Below are 24069 nucleotides of genomic sequence, written 5' to 3'. Positions count from 1 at the left end.
ATATTGTCTAACTGTTTCTACTCTCCCTCTGCTTGTTCTATTTAGAGCACAGCATGTTAAGCTTCTAGCTTGCCTGTCAGAATCACTGTGGAGACATCAGCCCTCATACCTGAGCAAAGGCCTGTGATCTTAGTTCAGCATATGCAACGAGGCAGTCAGCGTCTAGTAGTGGTTCCCTGGTCGGAATCTCCCTCTTGCGTGTATTGGGACAAGGAAGTGATTTTATAACTAACATGTCATCGTGATCACAATATGTCCCTACGCAGGAATGCCAAGTCTAAACTCCTACCACGTCTATCGGCAATGTACCAGACTGTATCCTTGACTGAAGCACAGAGTAAATATGTTATGGAGAACTCCAGTGCTGAAGTAGGCAAAACAGTGTGATATGAATAAAAAAACAACACCGTAGAACTGGCTATTTGAAAAATAACAGTACGAAGCCTAATAAAAAGCATGTAGAGCAAAGTGCACGGAGGCTCTAAGCTGTCAGCAAATGAATAAAATATATTCAGGGCAAAGTGCACAAAGGCCTAAAGCCTGAAGCTAAAGCGCAATGAATACGTAAAAACTGACCACACTACAATAGAAGGAGCAAAGAATATAAACCCACCTCCTGCAAAACCGCCTCCAATGTGGAATCTGAACCTGGCACTTACAGACTGATACTACGAACCCTTTGTACCAATAATGAATAAGGCTAGTTTAAAACACCTCACATTGAAAACAGCCATCTTCATAGCAATCACCTATTATCGCTGAGTGGGTGAGATTCAGGTACTAACTATTTGGGAACCTTACCTTCAAGTGCGTAAGGCTAATGTTATAATGAGAACCATTCCTCACTTTATTCTAAAAGGAGTGTCACAACTTAGTGTAAACCAATCTACTCACCTACTCTGTGCGTTCCGACAACCAAAAACACAAGCTGAAAGAGCACTCCATACTCTAGATACTAGGATGTATTATTCACAAAACAATAAAGTAATATTTTTGTCTCGCACTACAGACACAAAATAAACATCTGTATCTGAGGGAACAAACTACACAGTTATAATTCAATTGAGCTGGTAAGGACTTAAAAGTAATGCTGAAAAGCGCACGCCAGAAGGAAGAAAGAGACTACAAAAGTATATGTCAGAATTGTCTGACCACAAGGCATATGCAACGCGTTCACCTGTTAAAAAATGCAGGCATTTATTAAATACTACTGCATAGATATTCAGTCATGGAGAATGGAACTCATGGGGCAAAATATCCTTAGCAACCTATTCATACCCAGGCACACTTCACATCCCCTCTCCACTAAAAATGAGTACTGATATAAAACGCAATGCACAACTTGTGAATCTGGCAGTGGTTCACACTGAAAAGAAACCTGCTATCAGTAACAATAGTACTGGAGCCTGAAGATCCTCTACATTCACATGTAACCCTCTTACCTACCGAGTGAGGGAGGACAGTTGTTGCAAAAATAACTGAATTGGCTAAAACAAACTGAATTAGCTGAACAAAAAAAGTATCCGGTCCCTACTAACTGGAGCATTGTGGGCTTTGCTCCATTTCACAGTTAATCTACTCTACTTTGCCTACAGTCTGCACTCACCAGAATAGTTTTACGTTTAGACGCGGTTTCTGGACAAAACCAGTTTATGACGGAATCGTCCTCAGCATGTGAATTTAGAGGCGTTTCAACCTGCAATACTATTGTTAAAGTTAAGTAACCTATTTGTTATTGTCTAGAAAAGGAAGACTGTAGATGATGTAAAGGACAGACCAGAGTGATAAATATGGCAATAACAAATGAGCAGGCCAGACCATCTGAAACAGCTGCATTTGGATTTTTAGGTTTAGCTACAGATTACACACAAGTACAATATTAGTGGTTGAGCTCTTTTTAATGCATCAAATAATCTACCTGAAGACGGCAGTCATGAGGCGCTTCCAAGGCAAAATTTGCCTTTAGTATCAAGATCTGTATTCGCATAGAATTTGGAACAGTATGGGCTTCTGTGGATAAAGAAAATAAAATAAACTGTCAACGACATCATCTCTAACTTTCCCCTGGACCTACTGGTATGAATGTAGGTATTTCTCATTTCCACAATGATACTAGTTTTAACTAGTTTTCATGCTATATATTATTATTTTCTGGACAACCACAGCTTTCTATTGTTAAACTCTCTAAATTCACATTCCACTGCACAGTACAAGTATTGACAGATATGGTAATTTTGCATTCTTGCAAAATGTTGTTTTTTCTCAAACGTAAATGTAAATTCTCAAAGACAATCTAGGGTCTGAATAAGTTCTCCCTGTGGTTGTAATCTTCAGAGACATTAAAGTAGTATTTGTGGCTATCAAACAATTCTTGGAAATGAACTGGTAGAGTGTATCTCTTTTTTGTTGATAGCAAATAACTTCAGGCTCATAATCAAGTGGCATGATGCAGTAAATGATTCTGAAAAAATGGGTAGTAGACTGTAAATAGGACTATATATTTATTGCCTTTTCACAAAGTCTAACTTGTCTTTTCTAAGGTCTCCACACGGAAACAAAAATGTGCCACATATATGTATCCCTGCAGGTAGCATGGGTGTAAAACAGGGTTCGCACATGGATTTGAGGGCTTAAGAGATACTAAGGAAAAAGGGGGCATGTCATTAAATCCCAAATTTACTAATATAATAGCATATGCCTTCTTTTGTGAAAGTAAATAACAACAGGACATTTAAAACCTCAACAAAAGAGAAAGTGACTCAGATACTCCCAATCAGTAGATTTTTTTCCCCATTATCTACATTTGGTGTTAGTGTGACTTCTAGTTTTTATCACCCACACAACCACACCTGCATCATAAGCTTTACACCTTCCTGCTCTCTGCACATGAGCACTCTCAACCGTGTGTTGTTGAGAAGGCAGTCAGAGGGTTCCCCAGACAACCTTTAAATAATAATTAGTGTGTGGTTCTGATCCCCTCAGGGCTTGCAGCTTGCTTATGCATTTAGCCAATTATATGGCCACCAAAAAGGAAGCTTTGTGTAACTAGAGACCAATGATCACCTGGTCCCAGTAGGATGTGAGATGTCTGATCTAGGGAAACAGGTGCATCAGGCCCATTAAATGTTTTTGAGTTTTGTGTAAGGACTCCCCAAGCCCATTCCAAACAGTCAGAGGTTAGGTTCTGCATCTGTACACCTGCACATCTGGTTCAGCCAGATGATTTGATGCAGTGAAAAACATGATAATGTCTCACCCACATGTGAACAGGTTCACTTGCAAGATCCACTAGCAAAACTCAGCCATTTGCTACTATACTGAGCTGGTGGTGGAACTGTACAGACATTTAGGTTCTCTGCGAAGAGTCCAACGTGGGCAAATTCTAACTCCCCACGCAACTATTCAAGCAATTTCAGAGATGGTAGGTGGAGATTCTACACCCATCCCTTCCTCCATGGAAATTCTCTCCTCTGGGAGAAGGGTCTTAGGTCCTTCTGAAGTAGATACAGCAGTTCTGAGAACCAAACTTGGTGAGGCCAATTTAGAGTCACGAGGATGACTGAGGGACTTAGAAAGGCCTGAATAGATCTCCCAGAAACTGGTTTCAGTGTTCTAGAGCATGATGCTACAGTGAGCACAAGTTGGGATGGACATCAAGGATCACCTATTTGACAACCTTTGCCATGTTGAAGCCAAACCCCCCCCCATTAACTGAACCCTCTTGAAATGTGCCAAGAAGGATCTGGGGTAATTCCCTGAGAACCTAGGGTTGTACACGGTCCTGAGTGTGAGGTCTAGAGTAGACTACGATTCCTCCTATTTCACTCCTCAGATGAGACTGCCATTTAGGTGAGACTGGATAGCAGTGGACCTTTAAATGATGCATTAAGGCCACCACTGGTGCCAGGATATAAGGGGCAACATTGAGACAAAACAATGGGTTTGTACTAGTAGTGTTTATTTCGCACAGTGCAATGGGAGCAGGGGGAGTTTTAAACTCCTCGTCACATGTTGGGAGAGCTGTAGGGCGTTAAGAACCTGAAGTGCTATTATTGATGGGGATAGGAGCCTGGTCGCCATTTTCCACCCAGGAACTTTTCTGTTTTTTGGTCTCCAGTTTGGTAGTAAGCACACTAGTGGTTGCACTGATGCATAGGTTGGTAAAGCCATAAAAAAGGAAAACAGCTGTGAGGCCTCACAGTGGTTGTGCCAAATGCAAGCCCATCTACCCCTGTCCATGCACCGACCATTCACAATGCGAGCCAGGCTGCCAGTATTAATGCAGATGGGAGTTCCAAATCTAAGGTGTGCTATTCTTGGGCATGCTGGAATTTAGAAGGAAATGGCGAGGGCTTTTTTGTAGGAGATTTCGTAGGAATAGATAAGACTCTACATGTGAATATTCAGGTAGGCGAACAGAGGGTAGCTGTATTTGAGAATGGGAGCAAAATGTGCGGTAAAGGGACGATGTACAAGAACTTTGGGGAAGTGGTGGGGACAAATAGTGAGGAGTAAGAGAAAGTTGTAATGAGAAAGTGCATGGCACTGGTGGGAAAGGGAAGGAGGGGAGGTTTGCTAATGTAATGGTGCAGTGTTGCCTGATTAATGCCAGGTAGCAGGTGAAGCATGCTCTAGAAATCCATGACCACGTAGTTGATGGAATTTATGATATGTTATTCATCACGGAAACCTGGCTCACAGACGCAACTGGTCCAGAGCTAATGTGTGTGTGCCCAGATGGGTTCAAAATATGCACCACATGTGGTTTAATCAATGCAGAGGTGGGATGGCAAACATTCTCCAAGAGAAGCTTATGATGAAGGGGTTACCTACACCAGATTTCCCTTTTGGCAGAAATGATGGGCTTCAAAATCTCTTCCACAAATGCCACAGTATACCGTGGCCTTCTATGTTACAGTCCGTCTATAGCTGGTGATGAAGGGGTTGCCTTCACCAGATTTCCCCTTGGCAGAAATCACAGGCTTCAAGATCTCTTCAACAACTGCCACATTATTCTGTAGCCTATTATGTTACCGTCAACCTGTATCTGAGGAGGGATGTGTTGTCCCTTCCTGGGGCCTGTGCTCCTGTTTTCAGTATGCTAATTTTATATTAGTAGGAAATTTTAACATATGTGCAAAGACATCCATTAGCTAACTGGTGGACAAATTTATTTTGTATATCGATGCACTGGGCCTGGCTCTGAAAGTGATGGGCAGTACCCACAATGGCCACACTCTTGACCTTATATTGGATCAGGTGACTTTCTGGACTGTAAGGAAACTATGCCTCTGAATTAATCTGACCATCTGTTAATACCTTTCTTGTGCAAGTGTCACCCAACACAGATGGATGTAAAAAGACCTAAAGTTAATTTGCAGAAGAAATAGCCATAGACTAAGCTATCAGTCCCAGGTCTAGTGCAGCAGACAAGAGACCCCAAGCCTTTGGTAGCTGATGTCTCAGGGATGGAAGCTATGCATGCTATTCAGACTCGGTTGCATTAACATATACAAAATGCTTCCTCAAAGAATCAGGGATCATAGATCCAGTCCTACTGCTCCTTGTTAATCTCCCATGTTGAGGGAGGCTAGCTGGCTTGCAAAAAACTAGAGAAAATTTGGCAAGTGGACTACTCTTGCAGTGTGAGAGACTCACTAAAAAAGAGCCCCAAAGGATTACAAGAGTTGCCAAATCAGCCTTCCTCACCAATAAAGTCCTCGGGTCTGAGACCCCAGAATAGGGAATGTGTAGATTGTTTGTAATTCCCCTCCCTAGTGTGCGGTAAATCAAATTGTGAAATCCCAGGAGCTGGCAAATAGGCTGTCTAATTTTTTCAATGAGAAGATGTGTAATATTCTGAAAACCTTAACTCCTTGTGTGGCAGATCGTGACCCAAGGGTTGAGAAGCAGGGCTTGTTGGGGTGAGCACGATGGTAGGCAGAGGGCTTCTGGAAATTATAGTAATAACCATCTGGAAAAATGGGAGCCATTAATGCCTGACAACTTCATTTCAAACATGGCTGCCCTAAAATCAGGTTCTTCACTGGATCCACCGCCATCCTCTCAGTGCAAAGCACAGGATGAAGCCCTTGGTCCATTTCTTCTGGAGATCTGTAATAACTTGATACAGAGTGGGCGTGTTCCAGGGGAATGGAAAAAAGCATGCGTAGTGCCGCTATTAAAAATGGCGAACATGGATCATGCTGTTCTTACAAATTATTGATCCATCTCTCTGTTGACATTTGCTGAGAAGATAGTGGAGAAACACGTCCATCATTTCCTCTCTAAGTGGCTGGTCAGTGAACTAATACTTTACTTGCTCCAATCAGGGTCTTGCCCATTACATAGCACAGAGATGACTCTGCTAGACTTGGTGGATGTCCTTTGAATCCTTACAGACCAGACAGTGTTCGGTCTTGTTGTTATTCGATCTGTCCACAGCATTCAACACAGTATCTCATTCTATTCTTCAGACCAGGCTCAAGGAATTCAGCATTGAAGGAAAGACATTAAAGTGGTTCTGAACCTACCTGACAGATAGGTCCTAGATAGTTTTGCTACCGGCATATATGTCTGAGTTTAGGACCTCGAGCCAAGTAGATCCTCAGGGTTCAGCACATAGCCCCACGTTCTTCTTTAATACCATTGACACTCAAAATCCTTTGAATTACTATCCTTTGAATTATGCGAATGGCACTTGGTTTATTATCTCACTGGATGGGCCAGGTGCCAATCCTACAGAACCAATACATTGCTGTATGGTAGCAATGTCTGACTTGCTGAAGGCCGACTCGCTAAAATTAAACTTTGGCAAGACTAAAGTACTGTGGATTAAACATTCCCACGTATCGAAATCACTCTCAATATCCAGACAACTGTTCAAACGTCTGCTAAAACTGTCAGAAATATGGGGATTTATCTGGAACTTTAACTTTCCCTGGTGAGTTAAAAAACACTTTGCATTAATGTGTTTTTCCTCCTTGAACTATGAATGATTCTACCCTTTATTTATAAATCAGCTCTCTGTGTGACTCAGTGTGATATTAAATCGTCTGGGCTGCTGGAGTTCTTTATGTTTAGGGCTGGATGAAGATCTTCTTAAGAACTTGAATACAAAATGTAGCATCCAGATTACCCAAGGGGCTCCTTTGTTTGTTTCTAACCTCTGAGGCTCTGAAATCCCTGCCTTGGATACCAGTGAAAAAGAGGGTGATCCTTAAGTCACTTTGCCTGGTATTTAAAGCAGTTCATCACACTGGCCCTGAGGACTTCATCCAGATATTTTGCAGCTATACACCATCATGCTGCCTGCGCTCCTCCAGAGCATACCTGCTGGCAGTGCCCAGATTCAAATGGGCTCACTTCGGTGGAAAAGCCATTTCAGTGAGGGCAGAAAAAATTCTGGAATAAGCTGCCACATCCTTTAAGACTTGCCCCTTCCTTAATAAGCTGATCCCTAGTTGGTTGACAGCACCGTTTCTGTGCTTTGATTTGGACGCTCCTTTCCCTGTGTTTATTTAGTACACCTTTCGAGGTATTTGCCACACTTATCTAAACATAACCTAACTAAACATAAACATAACATAACTAAACATAACATAAAAGACATAAGATAAAAATATAACTAAAAATAACTAAACATATCTAAACATAACATAACTAAACAGAAATAACATAACTAAACAAACATAACATAACTAAACATAAACATAACATATGAAGAGAGCTAGGAAACAAGTTACTTGAACTTTAGACTGCAAGCTTGAGCTTGTGGCAAAACAGACGGAATGAGTGTGGTGGAAGAGTTGTTGCTGCCATTAATTCTTAGAATTCCTAATACTCCGAGGCGTCATTTGCTTCTCAGTGGACAGCGTTTCTGAAGCCTTAGTCATGATAGCACGATAACATGTGGGAAGCCGGTGTCTCTGATTACTTATACCAGCTTTAAATGGTCTTGCTTGTGTGGTCGGAATTCTGGTGGACAATGGCAGGTGAATCAGGACTGGTAGTGTCAGTTATAATGGGGACGTTATGCCCAAGGCTGGTTCTTGGAAAACTGCCCCAGGGAAGGCAGGTGTTGCACTCTGGATGAGGAATCAGAATAGGCTTCCAAGCTCAGCTTTGTACTCCGTGCATCCAAGAAGGATTCTGAGCTGAGGATTGAAGGGCGTAGAAGGAAACATCCTAGTCCATAGTTCAGATGAGTCTGACTTGTCCACCATTGGAGACCATTGATTCTGAGGAGGTACAGCAAGTGGAGCGTCCTAAGGGGACAGACCATAGGCACCAGTAGGGCCATGTTCATGGTGTACCTAAATACTGAGAGACTAAACTATCTGTTTCTTCTAAAAGGAAGCTTTCTACTGGGTACCACTCTCCTTCTCAAGCATCACCTGCACTGCAAGAGATCAGCTCCACAGAGGATATGGGTCTGTCGGTGAGGCTGAGAGTTGTGCTTAATACCCCCTGTGCAAGACTCTGGAGTACCTGGAGAGAGTTCAGACTTAGGGTGTCGGCTCACACACTATGAGAGTGATTTTCTCAACCTCTTAGTGCAACAGACATGCAGCACAGTGACAAGGAAGAATCCTTAGTACGGCAGGATGAGGAGCTGCATTGGGCTCAATGGTGCAAGGCTGTCTCCAGAGCAAGATGATTTTTAGCTCCTGAAGAGCCCTTCACTCTTGCCCGTCATGCCCATTCCTTGAAGCACAGCAACATAAACTGGTTTGAAGAAGTTGTCCAGTACAAGAGCTAAACCAGTGTTCCCACCAAGTTTTCACCTTCTCTAAGGTTACTCACACAACTTGAGTAGAGCTGGTATTTTGACCTCCGCATAGGAGGAACCCTGGGGGAATGCTTCGCTACCTCACCAGCAGGAAGAGTGCTCTTCAGTATACCTCCAGGCAACATCATGCACTTATCCCTGATTCTTTTTTCTAAAGATGAATTTCAGTGTCTCCTAAGTGAGTGGCACACCAGTAGACTAGAAGCAAGCCGGGTAGCTCCAGAGGCATCATGTACCAATGGTAGCACACAGAGGGCAGATGTGCAGTGGGACAGTGACAGGGATAGGGCAACTTAAAGCTGGAGTGTTGCAGCATATGTTAGCTGAAGGACAGTGATAGAGAAAAACAGCAAACAAAATAAATCCAAAACTGATCAACTGATACCTTAGCTGAGTAATTTGTTAAGAAGTGTGAGGCTGTCCTTCAGTTGCCACCACGAATTGGCAAGGGCACTCATACACACAGGGATATGGAGTGGCACAATACATACAGAAAGTTATGAACTGACATTTATATAAGCACTTTATGGACCCACCACCTACTGGTACAGCACCCACAAGGATAAAATAGGAAAAGAGGTAGGATGCAGGAGTATGGATGTGGTTTTTTAAAACTTGTTTTTATTTTCATTTCCACAGTACTGGCAATGCAGTTCCACATCTCATCAAATCATTACACAAGTGAAAGTCACTGATTACATAAATGTACTTAGCATCTATTAGAGGGCCAGCGCTGTATGTATTAGATAAAGTGCCTCACATTCTGCTATAGCAAATCCCACCCACATATATCCCTTTATGAGTCACAGTACCATGGCATTGTAGGAATAAGTGTCATAGCAAGGGCTGCCTCAAACTACAACATCCTCTTTCATGACTGTCTTGAGAACGATCAATCATTTGTGGTAAGCAAAATTATCATTCAAAATTCAACAGTATCATCAACTGTAACTACGGCTAATCTAGATATCTCTCTGTCAGGCCGTGGGGCTAGCAGTGCAAACGTCATCAGGGGTAGTATCTCTATATTCGTGTTTTGGCTTGGTAATGTAGGGGGAGCAATCCTGTGCAGCTCATTAGGCCATGCTGCCTATCCTTTATGTCTGGTTTTATCTTACGTCTACGCCATGTGTGCTGGGGGAAGGGCCCAAGTAGGGGGAGGAAGTGGAGTACCCCCCACACGGCGTCTGTCCGCTAACTTTCCACCTGGTCAGCTGGCTCTTCTGTCCCTCCTGAGAGCCTGCCACATCCCGACCGACGCTCCAGAGGTCTGTGTGGACGCCTGGGAGCTCTGAGCCTTCAAGCCCTCCAACTTGTCACCCCATGCTTCTATGTCTCGCTCTGCGTTTTCGGCAGTAAGGACAATCTGCAGTTGTCTTTCTTCCATGATCCCTCAATCCCTTAGGTCAGCCCTCCATCTGTGCGATAGCAGGGGGCTTTGTATGAGCCCAGTGTATCGCAATGGGGCGTTTGTCCAGCACCAACTCCAGCAATGCAAATCAATACTGCATTTTCTTCCCCTGTCGTGGATGAGGGAGGATTCCTAATAAGCAATGTTTGGGTAATGGGTCCATTCACATTGCTGTGATTTCCTTCAGATCATCAATGATAATGGCCCAGAAGTCGCTCAGCTGAAGGCAGCTCCAGGTCATATGAATAAAAGATGCCGGTGTAAGCCCGCAATGTGGCCAATCTGGTGCATGGGCAAGTTTAAATCCTATGAAGTCTCTGGGGCCTGAGATAGGTACGGTGTAAGTAATGACATTGGGTTAGCTTAAAACATACATTAGTAGCCACCTCCTTTATTTGGGCAAAGGCCTTCTTCCACTCTGCATCACTTAGAGGGGGCTCAATCGCCGGCTCCCATCTGCGCCGCACCACCGTCACATCTACACTGCGGTCTGCTTTGAGGGCTTTATATATACGGGATGTCAAACCTCTAGTGACCCTGGGGATCCAGAAGGGTCCGCAAAGTGTGTGACTCCTCTAGTTCTTCTGGAAAAGATGGCCATATTCCCCTGACTATATGGGAAATCTTAGCATATTGTAAGTGCTGACCCGAGGGTAGGTGGAAAAAGTCACACACCTCATCGAATGCAAGGAATGTTCCCTGGTGGTATAAGCCCCCTGCAGGGACTCCCCACCCCCTCATCAAGTATCCGGGAAGGTCAGTCACTCCCATCCATGTACCCAGGTACTCCTTTTCGGTAGTCATTTCATCCGTACACCACTGCACTGCATATTGTAGTATTCCAGCATAATAATAGTACTGATGGTCAGTAACACCCAATCTCTGGTCCAATTTTAGAACCTCAAGCTTAACTCTACTCTGCCTCTCTCCCCATATCAGAGAGACCACGAGGTGGTCAATTTTTTTTAAAGTGACTCGAGGAATAAGATATAGTGAGTTCTGTAGGATATAAAGGCAGCGTGGGAGAAGAATCATTCTGCACAGGGTCGCTCTACCCAGAACAGCGAGCCGGAGTTTTTTCCAAAACTCTATATACCTTTCCAGGTTCTGTAAAGTGGCTCCCATATTTAAGTGATCTGGGTATGAGTGAGCTATTTGGATGCCTAAATAGCGGAAATGGTCGCATCTCCAAGTAAGCGGTGTCTGAGGTCCTCTCTGGCCCATCCCACTAAACTAGCTCTCGGGAAGAGTAGTGTTTCGCTCTGGTTGATATGCAGGCCTGACACGTCACCAAATTCTGTCAGTGTGTCTAAAAGTGTGGGCCCGGAGCGCTCAGGATTTGGCAATGGATGTTTTTAATGTATGCTATTAATGTACTAATAGTTGGTGGATGGCAAGCCATCCTGAATTATTTCAGTGATTGCTTTCCCTGCCTGTTGCTTCTTCAACAGAGCAGACGTCGAAACTGCCAACTGAGCTCACAACCTTCTCATTAATTAGTTGTGAAGTATGCGATTCTTGTGGGCAGTAGCGGTTCGACCTTCTGGTTTGGTTTGTGCATCATAGTTGTCACTGTCTCATTGTAATGCGCTTCCTTTGTTGATTCTGTTTTGCAGCCTGGGTAGCTATGCCGCCTTGCACGGAGAGTTCTACTGCAAGCCGCACTTTCAACAGCTCTTCAAAAGCAAGGGGAACTACGACGAGGGCTTTGGACGCAAACAGCACAAGGAGCTCTGGGCCCATAAGGAGATGGAGAATGGCACCAAGTCTGCTTGAAAGTACCACCCTAGAAGCCATGTCCTTTGAAGAAAATAAAACTTTACTGCAAGAATGTGAACCAATTAAAGATCGAACCACATGAACTGAGCTGATGTAAAATGACTTTGACTGTCTGACAAATATGTGCATTCTATACAGTCTGACATACTTAAAAAGACACATTTCCTGAGGCAGACGGTTGATAAAGCAGCAACAGAACTGGACTTACTGTGCCCCGTGCACATCCACAACAAATGGGGTTGGAGTAAGGTTTTAAAGAGAAAAAGCATGCTCTATAAGAGCCCCTTTTCTGTCACTTCCACCATTCTTTCTGAAAAGCCTTATTACCATAGCCTCTGTTACATTTTTCAATTCAAGACATAAATCAAGAAATGTTACTTGCCGTTTGGTAGGGCTCCATGATAGTGTACAGCAGCAACAGAAGAAGACCAGTCTGTGAGAAGCAAGTGATATTGTTCTAGGTGATGGTAAGCCCCTGTGACATTTGTAGATCAAACAAGGCATATGTTCACGTGTGAAAAGCAAGAAAGTGATAAAGTCTCGTGATACAGTGGACTTGAGTCAATGGCATCCACAAAAGTTTAATATATATGTTGATATGTATATGCCCATAAATGTACGTATTTGTACCCATACAGCTAACGATAGAGGTTGCCCATCAGTGAGAGAGATATTGCCGGCATCAAAGGGGTACGAGAGCCCACCGAGGGAGGAATTAAAGGAACACATCTGGTTAGTGGGCACAGTTTTAAGCAAAGCTGCCTCTTCAATGAGTACATTTTACGGGAACTCGAAGAGCTCACTGTAAGGGACAGTGTTTGCTGAATGGGTTTTAAAGGGGAGACAAATGCCCTCTGAGTGAGATATGAGAGAAAGAGACCTGTCCAGTGATTTAGGGATCTCAAAGCTGAAGGTAGTCTAGTGCAAGGCGGTAACCCAATATAGGCAATGGCGAAAACTGTTCTGACGAGCCTAAACTGTAGGAGACAGAGATTTGAAGGAGGTCATGAGGGCTTATATTTTTGGTGTGATGGCAGACTCTGAAATCAGCCCCCTAGCTTTCAGCCCCCCACGAAAATGCCATATTGCCAGAATGGCCAGTCTGGTCCTGCCAATATCTGGAGCTTTCCAAGGAGCCCCTAGTACCAGACAAACTACTTATGAAGAAAGATTGCTTTGCAGTCATCGAGGGCATATAGAAAGTAGCAACCCACCAAAGACCATAAACCACGTTATGGCCAACAATGCCTTCTCAATAGAGGTGTGCACATTTGGTGCACAATCATACACGCAGCGCACAAATGTGTCCAGCAAGAGAGCGCGCCTGAGGTTAAAGGAAACCAACAAAAGGAGCCACAAAGGAACCGCCCCCTGATTGTAGTGGTTCTATCCAATGAAGGGTCAAGTGAAACATGATGCAAATCCAGTTGATTATTTTATTACCTGTTGTTTAAAAAAACAAATTAGTCTGCTTCACCCCCTCTCAATTATCCACAAAGAACCATGCGATTTGGAGAAGCAATGGCTTAAGCTAGAGGGGCCTTGACAAAAAAATGAAAACAAGTTATGTACTTTTTAGTTTTTTAGACCATTACTGTTTTAATGTGCTGAAATCTAACCTTTTTATTACATCAACTCAGTTCAGCTATAGTTCTGTCTCGAAACGTGAGCATGTTTCAGTGTTTTTGAAAAATTATTTTGCCTTTAAAAACGTTTTAGGAAGAAGTAATTTCAATGTCTTACGTATTTGAGTGGTTTATATAAAAACTCCCGAAAACTTTATTCTTTTGGTTTTGAATAGTTTTTTTTTCCAAATATTATTGCTTCGTTACATCCGTTCTGCTTGCGGTCCAATACCTTTGTTCCACACTGTGTCAACAGGTAAAAAGATGGTTTTAATGCTATTATTTTTACATAAAACACGTTTTCCTTATTTCTATCTTGTCGGGATATTAATCTGCTGAGCTATGGCTGGTATCTATAACACATTATAAATTATTTACCTATTACAGTCCTGATCTGAAGTTAATTAACGTACTGCATATTTTCCAATTTCATCCAATGCTGAGTTGACAGACCACCATGCAAGTGTGTGAAGGCATGCTTATAATCTGGAACAGAGCAACCAGTATAATTTGGATTGTAAGGACGAGGGCACTGCACCATATATTGAAAGTGATAAAGGACTCCTTTCCTTACATATAGCCAGGGTTCTGCAGGTCTCCTCAGGTGATCTTATAAAGGCAAATGAATACTCCATTGGTTACAGAACTCTCCGATGACTTTAGATGTTGTGTTTTAGTTCTGGCCTAAAGACAGTTGTAGCGGTCATGTCTGTGTCAAATACAAAAAAAAAAAAATCAACGATAAAAATGCATACACGAACCTAGAGGGCTTATGGACAGTCCTCTCCATCCATTGATTTGTTCACCATCAGGTTCAGTATCAGCAACAGGGGTCAATCTGAGTCAGTATTATAGTTCAATTCTCACACCTTTTGTTTTAAAAACTATAAAACAATTCTCTGGAGGATCAACCAGATGATGTCATAAAATGAAGAATATGTTATTGTCCTTCAGTAATGCTCTTTACTGTGGATACTCTACATGTAGATTGCTTGGATTTTGATTCCTTTGGGCGCCACATTGGATTCAGAAAAAAACATATAATAGCTCCTGCCCACCAGTAGTTGGCGTCATTTGCTTCTATCATGGCTTCAGCACCCCTGGACATGATACTATGGAGCTGCACATAAGAACAACACCTTTGGGCTTGTCATCCTTTTCCATGGCCTCAGACACGAAAATGTTGCTGAGAAGATGGCTGTGATAACTAGCAGTGCCCAAATCTAACCTGGATGAAATGCTCCTTGGTCTTGGTTCTGCATCATAGTAATCTGCAGTGAAGACATAAATGTTAGAATAAATCCCCACATACACATAATCCACATACTTACAGATAAAGATGCATTAATCTGCATATCCAATGATATGGAGCACCCTCCAAAGCCTATCAAAAGCCACATTATTTCCTGAAATTGTAACAATTCCAAAAGAAAAGCCCCCTCAAACCTAAATTGCAGGTGGGTAGCCACCGCACAGCTGTTCACGACCTGGGAAAGTACAACCCTACATAGAGAGGAAGCACAAGGCCTTCATAAAATACCCAATAGCGCCGGAATAGGATGAATTATTCACAGCCCTCACAGAAAGCAGGAATAATGACTTAAAAGACTCCTCTAAACCATTGTGATTATTGTAAGTGACAACCGCCCTTCCCACACATATTGCTCCCTAGTGATCTTCAACTAGACCCTGCACACTGGTCACATCTCTTACCTCGTAAACGATAGAGGCATTTAGGCATCCCCCTCCCTTATTTTACTCCCTTGGATTTCCAGTGTCTTTGTACACTCATTTTTGTTTCTGCTGCATGCATGTGTTTGTGCGCTGTGGTTGTGAAAGCTTCTGTTGATAAAAAAAACTTCAAAAAGGGGCTTAGAAACTGCCCCTTACCTGACCTTAGCATCGGCTTGGTTCAACGTTGCTCTGTCTTCGCTGATGTCTTTTTTCTTCACTAACGTCTTCTTTCTTCACTGCTGTCCTCTCTGTTTTCTTTCTTCACTGCAGTCTTCTTTCTTCTTCCCCGCATGCCCTCTTCTATGCATTCTTTCTCCACTACCCTTCTTCTTTGCCGCATGCTGTCTTCTTTCTTTGCTGTCCTTCTTCTTTGCTGCATGCCATCTTCTTTGATATCTTTCTTTGCTGCTGTCTTCTTTCTTCTTCACTACGTCGTCTTCTCTGTCCTTTTTCTTCACTGACAACCTTCTTCATTCTTTACCACATGCCATCTTTTCTGTCTTCTTTCTTCACTGCCCTTCTTCTTTCTTCTTCGCTGCATGCCATCTCCTCTGTCTTCTTTCTTCACTGTCCTTCTTCTTTCTTCGCTGCTGTCTTCTCTGTCTTCTTTCTTCTTCTTTCTATCTAATTGGATTATAAAATATTAGAAAAAGTTTATAATAATGTTTGTTTTCAATTCGATAAACCATTAATAGTTGTTTATGTTGTGATGTATGTTGAATTAATAAACAACATACACAACTATTAACGTTTTCTCAAATTTAAAACAAACATTATTATAACATTTTTCTAGTAGTTTGTAATCCAGTTAGACAAAAAGGAAAAAACAAAGGCGAAACCCAATGTGTTTGCCAATGCTTGTTGAAGATCGTCACTTGCATCTTGTAGGAGCTGATGGGCCTACTGTTACTGTCACTTTAATTAAGTTTTTAATCTTCTACCCTGCAGTATATAGTTGGCACATGTAAGTAAACACGTCATTCCTTTCAGTTGCTCCTTACGCAAGCCAATGGCTTATGACTTAGATGGCTGAGCTCTACTGTGCTAATTGACTTGAAGTCCCACAATCTCATTATGCACATTTTGGCTTACCTATATGCCACTGTGGATTATTTGTTATGTATCGGTCATAGATAGAGTTGTGAGAAAGGATATGACATTTATAAGCTTGTACCATTTTTCTCATGTTCAGAAAAAGAAAAATATAGAAAAAAAAAAACAAATTTGAGCAGCTTTAGATCATAACTTCTCCCTAAATCTGTCTACATCGAGGGGGAAAAGGATACCTGATGGGCGTGAAAGAATTAAAAAATCACCTGTGTCTTTAAGAGGTCCAGTGGCTTCCAAGCTGATGACATCTTGTGCTGGCAGTGTCCTCTCAGATCCTGTTCTTTTTAACAGAGATGTAGACTTCTACATACACTTAGGGCCAGATTTACAAGGCCCTTGCGCCCCTTAGCGGCACATTTGTGGCAACATTTTTGCTGCAAATGTGACGCTAATGGGCCACTACCATATCGTTATATTCACAAGTTGGCGCAAACTAGGTTTGTGCCACCTTGTAAACCCTTTGCGTCACATCATGCATAATATATACATGATGTATGCAAAACGGGCGTTTCCTCATTAGAGGGTCGCCCAACATGGCGTAATGGAATCTACAAGATTCCATTGCGCCATTTCTACCATAATTTTTAGCGCCTGCTTAAAGCATGCGTTAAAATGAGGCTCCCATTGATTTCAATATGCCTCTAAACACTATATTGGATTAGCATAATTGTTTTTTACGCTAATTCAGTGTAACGTTACAATAGCGTCAAAGAATGACACTATTGCCCCTAACATGCGCCATGGTGTGCCATATTGTAAATACGGCACTACAGTGGTGGCGTTAGGGGACGCAAGAGGGCCGCAAGAAAAGTGGCGCATCGCTAGTGATGCTCCACTTTCTTGTGAATATGGCCCTAAGCGTCTTCACCTTTATACAGCATGACTGAGAAAACAGAGAGAGGCAGGAGGGTTGTTTATGAATTCAATGAAGATCACTACTATGTAGAGTGAGAATTATAAAGTAAGTAGCTATGTCTGTAGCGTGTTTGGCTATTAGCATGTTCTGCATGCTCCTGCTGTCTAGTCGTTGGCGCCGACGTTTCAAGTTGTTTTTGTTCGAAGTGTCTATGAGTCACAAGGTCTCCTGTGACTCCTTCCTCAGCAGGGAATGCACATGTCCAACTACTCCATTGTTAGATTGTTCTTCTCTGCCACCGCTTTCGGACGGAACGTGAGGCTTCCACATTCAGTGGTTTTGACGTTCGTCCTTCGCGCTCCTTCGATGAGAACTTCGATCCCTGTCACCAGACGTTTTTCCATCACCAACCCATAACGGTAATGCGAAAACAGCGCAGGGATTTCAAACACCAATTCCACAATGAGCTTGGTGCCAATTCCCCATCAGGGCGCAAACCCCTTCCTTTCCATCGGCTCCAGAGAATGAGAACTACAAAGAGTGATGGAACAAAAGTTCTTTAAAATCATGCTCACAGTGTGACTCAAAAGATCCCCGGGCCAGTGTTCACACTGTATGCAATCTGTGCCTTTCCCCAGACACAGGGACACCTAGGGTGCCTTTTGCTTGGCGTTCCATAATGAGAAGGCGCTTAGGCTCTGCAGGGATTTACGCCTAGTGCACATCAAAGTGGAGTACCAGTCCATCAACACAACGCCTAACATCTTTGGTGAGACTGATCCACTCATTGCCCATGAAGAAGTACAGGAGGATGTTGAGTCTCAGGGCCCACTGGCACATCAGCCCAGTCCAGAGGTAATACATTCCAATGCTTCTGAACCAAAGGATCTCGATCATGAAGATGCTGCCTCCACATCTACACAACACCTCAAAGGAAATCCATGCTAAGGGTCGAGAATATGGACAGACCTCAACACCATAAGACTCACAAGCAGCCTCACTCTGAGGCAGAGCACTGCCCCTCTGGGGATATGTATCTAGCCCATCGCATAAGGCTGCCACCTCCATTGTCTACCCACCCTTCATGCTGCAGTCAGCATTGAGGCACGGCAGCAGACCTGAAGAGGGACATAAACAAAGGCCTTATTCCCCATCGTCCCTCTGGCTCCAACAAACTGAAACACCTGTCAAAGCCAAAACACCTGTCAATTCCGACACCCCAGTCAGACTCAAAGAAGATCTTGAGCCTGAAGCCGGCTCCGAAGCATGCTTTCAAGATGCGATCAATGCTGAAAACAAAATCAACCTCATAACAGCCCTCCATTTTTGTTTCCAAGGACTCTGAGAGGCCAATCCCAGAAAAACTGCAGGAGGAGATTGATGGAAGACAGCATCAAATTACTATTCACCTGCACAGGGAAAGTATATTCCAAGGATCCTGAGGCCTCAAAATGCACGTCAAAGAAGGGAATGTTAACTTCTGATATGGAGCCCACACCAGACACTCCATCAAATGCCCTTCCACAAACCAAGCGTTTTATAGATGGAACTACTAGCCCTCCTCCTCATGCACCTACTTCCCCACCACCACCTCTTCAGGAACTAGCCTCATCATCAATCCCTCACACTCTCCACCAGGGTCACCACAGTGTTACTCAGCCCCAGCCCTTGCACTCTTCCTGAGGACTATGATGCACCGTTTTATTCTCACTAAACAGATGATCAGTGGAAGGAGTACAATGTTGACCCCACAGGGGACACAGACATAGAGCCTGTTGCATACCATTGAATCATTCAAAGCACTGCACTCTTGCATAAAGTGGACATACACACTATTCCCGTTGAGGAAGACTTCCTCGTGGAAACACAGTCTTGGTCTAAGCACTACATGCAGTTCCTCCCAATGCTGAAGGGGAAGCTCATATCTACCTCAGACATATTTAAGGATCCTGTCACGGACTGGGTTGTTGTCCTCAAAATAGAGAAGAAATATAAACCTTCTCTCTCAGACCCTATTTACATCAGGGAGCACATCCCACTGACCTCCTTGGTGGTGTACACTGCCCCTGACTGGGTCACTGTGCAAGCCACCGGGGAAGCTCCTCCCCCAGATAAAGAGAGTAGAAGAATGCCGCCAGCAAAAGTGACGCTGTGGGCACTGTTATACACGAGTGCATCCCTAACTCTGGGGGTCAACTTTCTAGATATAATTGAGCCCAATTGGAGGGTCTCCTACAGCACCTCCCAGAACAGTTTGAGAAAGGGAGGAGAAAATTATACCCATGGGTAAGTTAATTTCTAACACCACTATAAGGTGCACTATACAGTAAGGTGCTACAGCAGCCAGAGAGGTTAACACATCAGTTATCCTAAGAAGACATTCATGGCTGTGTATGTCCAGCTTCAAACCAGATGTGCAATAACAAAACCTCAATGGCCTTCCTTTTGATAAGGAGCACCTTTTTGGTGCACAGGTAGACAAGTACTTGAAAAGATCGAGAACAATACTGACACAGCCAAATGCATGGGTGCTCTCCAGACACCATTCTCCACTGACTCATTTCAGCGGCAGCAGTACAAGGGTGAAAAAAGGTCATTTCTCCAGAACAGCCACTGTCTTACCAAAATCAGCCACAATCCAGTCACCAGCAAGCAGGCAAGGGATACACATGTGGTTTATACGGGGCAACTCCAACAGAGGCAAGTGTAGAGCTATTCCCAATAAGGGAGACCCCACCACAAAGCACTGACTTACAATGCATTCTCTCCAACCACACTACACCTGCTGGGGAAGACTACAGTACTTTCTTTCTAGATGAGAAGAGATCACCATGTTCTAAACATTATAGAAAAGGGATATTGCCTACAATTTCTCTCAACCCCATCAAACATGCCTCCCCATGCACACACCCTAAGTGCAGAGGGCCCATAGAACTTGTGCCCTTTCACCACCAAGGCAAAGGGGTATAGTCCCTGTACTGATAATCCCCAAGAAGGACAACTCTCTAAGACCAATCCTTGATCACAGACCCCTCAATAGATGCATCCTATCAGAACATTTCCTTATGACCACTCTTCAGGATGTTATCCTGCTGCTGCAGCAAGGCAACTTCATGAACACCCTGGACCTGAAGGACATCTGCTTTCATATACCCATCCATAGAGCTCTTTAGCACTACCTTCGCTTCATTGTAAGTGAAAAACACTACCCATTCAAGGAGAGGCACATGTCTTCCCTTATCTGGGAGATTGACTTGCTGATCATGTGCTAGAGACCCAGCAGTGCCTACCCCACACTCAAACTGCCATCTCCCTTCTCCACAGAATTGTGATTTACAATAAATGCCATCAAATTCCATATCCAGCCTCTACAATTTCAGGCCTTTCTGGGGTCAATTTTAAATGCTATAGTTGGCAAGTTTTACCCCAACCTGCAAACAGTGCTAGATTTCCAGCAGCTACTGCCTTTATTCATCTTCTTCCAGTCAAAACAGAGATGGTTCTCTTAGGAATGATGACTTCTTGTTTAGCCGTAGCTTTCCACGCCAATCTGAACAGCGCTCATTGCAGTTGTGCTTCAATGACCTCAAACTTCTTGCCATCTACCTAGCACTCAAGGCCATCTTTGAAAACATTTGGGGCAAGGTGGTACTCATCAAAACCGACAACATGACTGGCATGTATTATCTCAAGAAACAGGGGGGCACTCCCTCACCAAAGTTGTCAGCACTGGCGCATTGGGTTATTCACTATCAAACACACCTCCCAGAGAAATACCTCCCAATAGCAGTGCTTAATTTGTGCTTGTTGTTTCCGGTGCTGAGCACCAGCACTTATTTGTGAGGGCCGGGGCTTATCTTTATGCCTCAAGCATTTGCTGCGAGCAAGAAGACACATATGGGAAAGACGGAGGAAGGGAAAAACGAAAAAGCATCATAAAGAGAGAAAGTTGAAAGTTGCAGGATGAGCTGAAGGGACAGGGGTGGCCGTAAATGTATTGAAGAGGCCCAAGGTGGCTTCATGATTACGCTGCCTCAGTATTCAGAGCTGGCAAGTTTAATTACAGCAGCCTCGTGTTTAAGAGAAGGGCTTTGAGCACCTGCACCTCTTTATTTACAAATTAAGCACTGCCCAGGAGTGGACAACAACTTTGCAGATCTGCTCAAAGGGCTGCAGCAACAAATCCACAAGTGGGAAGTCCACCTACAAGTCCTACTCCCCTACCTTCAATGATAAGGGTTCCCTCAAATAGACCTATTTTTCACTCATGAAAACACAAAATGCCAAAGCTGTGCCTCCAGGTTTCTACACTCACAATTCATGGGCAATGCCCTATGGATGAACTGGTCAGGCATATTTGCCTATCTTCTCCTACTCATCTCATATATGGTGAGAAAGACACAGCAAACATCCCTCATTATCATCCTGGTAGCTACCATGTGGGATAGACAACCATGATTCTCAATCCTACTCATGATGTCTGACCCTTGTGGGAGAGGCTCCCGAGTAGGCTGGATCTTCTCACTCAGGAACAGAGGAAGATCATACATCCAGACCCCAAGCAGCTCAATCTAGCAATCTGTCACCTGCGATCTTAGAGTCTGGTTATCCAAGCCTTCCATAGGAACGCATGGTTATTCTAAAAGAACGTCACAGACCTACTACTGGGGATGTTATGCAGCAAAGCGAAAGATATTTTTCCACTACTGTAGCTTCAAGAATTTAGATAATCCTAAACCTGCAGTACAATACGTTGTTTGCTATTTGCTTCACCTACAGAAATCAGGGTTAGCATATACTTCAATTTGCCTACATCTTGCAGCCATTGCTGCATAAATGCTAAACAGAGAGAATTCCTCACTCTTCAGAATTCCTGCCATTATGGAAGGCCTCAAAAGAGTGATTCTACCTAGGGTGCCACCTGTCTCTCTATGGAATCTCAATATAGTACAAACAGCACTCATGAGTCCCACATTCGAGCCATTACATTTGTGTCCTTTGCAATTCCTTTCTTGGAAAGTAGGTTTCCTTACAGCCAATATATTTTTAGGTACATAAGTGAGCTGCAAACCCTCACTTTGCAAGAGCCCTTCATCCAGGTGCATGCGGATAGGGTTGCCTTCAGAGCTGTCCTAAAATTCCTTCCCAAGCTGATCTCTTTCCATATCAATCAAACAATTGAGCTACCATTCTTTTTCCCTCACCCCAGAATCTATAGCTAAAAGGGCTCTACAACCACCTGTCCTCCCCTTATATGTACTTTCTCATGATGATACTGTCCATTGTTGCTAACTTAAAGTCACTGCCCCATTGATGATAAGCAATTCCGGTGTTCTAGTCAAACAATCACCCATCTTACCAAGTATCACAGTCTGTAGGCGGGGGGCAAGAGGCCACTGTAAGCTTCTCCCTATTCCAGTCACTTGTCACCGATGAGTAACACCCTCAGGACCACCCATGTCGTGACAGTCAACAGAAGTGATCTGTGCACCATTATACCAACTCCACCTGCGGTGAAGGCGAAGCTAGAGTGGACAGGGCCTTTGTATCTCCCTCTACAGAGAAAGCTGCAGTGATTTCCCACTAGGACAGAAGGATTAGATCGGGATTGTATCGGTACAAAAAGTGCAATACTGCACCTCTCTTTAGTTTGTAGCCCACCATGTTCATATTCCATGAGTGGACGCAGAGACCCGTGTTAGGTATTAGGTTATTCTTGCATGGTCATTGTTCGAATGTGCTACGTAGTGCTCAGCTGTGCTCACCCCACCAACCCTGCCCTGTGCTCCCCATACCCATAAAATGCCCCCTCCCTACTTCCTCAGTCTGCGAGTTCTCGAACTACTCACCTCCCCAATGCCTGAGGTTTCTGCCACCCTCCCCACCTGAACGTCATACCTGCTGCCATCCCCGCCTCAGAGTTTCCTCTCTCAGTCCCTAGATGGTGGGGTAACGGTGAGGTCTGTAGGGTGTATCTGAATGGTAAGATTCCTGCCTTTGGTTATGCAGCTGATGTGGTTTAGTCCGCATTCCAAGTGCAGCCCCGCATGATGACACAGGGCGGACACTGATCTGCGATAGTTCAGCTGGTAGAGCCTGTCGTTGCGTGCTCTGGAGGGATTGTTTCCTCTTCATCAGATCTTTTAGGTGATTTTCATGGGCTGCCCCCGTCGCCTGTTTTCTACTGGATGCCATCCCTTCCACAACTCCCAGGCCTCGTCTGGTGAGCCAACGAAAGAGGATTTCCCTTCAGCGAGGATTTTGAGTTTAGCAGGAAAGATCATCATATATTGCAGGTTGTGTTTTCGGAGTTGGAGTTCCAGTTTCACTTTATCAAAGTATTGCCTTCTAGTTTGTACTACCAGAGTATATGAAGTGGATACTGACCTGGAGTGTTCGAACTGTATAGAACTTTATATTTTCAGTGTACGCACGCAATGTTTGCAAAATCATTGGAATACACAATAAAGACAAATGTAAAAAAATGATATGACATTGCAAAACCATCTTAGGAAAAAATGATGAGTCCTCATCACTGCACTCTTAGACTGAAAGACCAAATAAGGCTCAACAGCTGAAAGAGCCTGCAGCTCATTAACACTGTGTGCAGAAATTAAAGAGAATGAAAATGCGTGTACTGGGTTAGATGCTGCAATGAAGCTTTGTGGATGAACTCACATGAAGGACCCATTAATTTGGAAAGGTCTTAAGTAAGTTTCTATGGTAGGGAAGGCCCTTCACCAGTTTATATATAATCTTGATA

General features: G+C 43.6%; 1 protein-coding gene across 2 annotated transcripts in view; it reads left to right on the top strand.

Moving 5' to 3' along the window:
* LIMD2 (LIM domain containing 2) overlaps positions 1 to 13763 on the top strand; it is a 127551-nt gene extending 113788 nt beyond the window's left edge. For both annotated transcript variants that reach the window (XM_069238017.1, XM_069238019.1), the window contains one exon: positions 11819 to 13763. In XM_069238017.1, the coding sequence (XP_069094118.1) occupies positions 11819 to 11978 (160 nt within the window). In that variant the 3' untranslated portion in view covers positions 11979 to 13763. The remainder of the gene's footprint in view (positions 1 to 11818) is intronic.
* The last annotated feature ends 10306 nt before the right edge of the window (positions 13764 to 24069 follow it).

This window comes from Pleurodeles waltl, chromosome 6 (genome assembly GCF_031143425.1).
Source record: "Pleurodeles waltl isolate 20211129_DDA chromosome 6, aPleWal1.hap1.20221129, whole genome shotgun sequence".
Classification (NCBI taxonomy): Eukaryota; Metazoa; Chordata; class Amphibia; order Caudata; family Salamandridae; genus Pleurodeles; species Pleurodeles waltl.
Note: the sequence above shows the minus strand (reverse complement) of the source record. Positions and strands in the feature narration are given on the sequence as shown.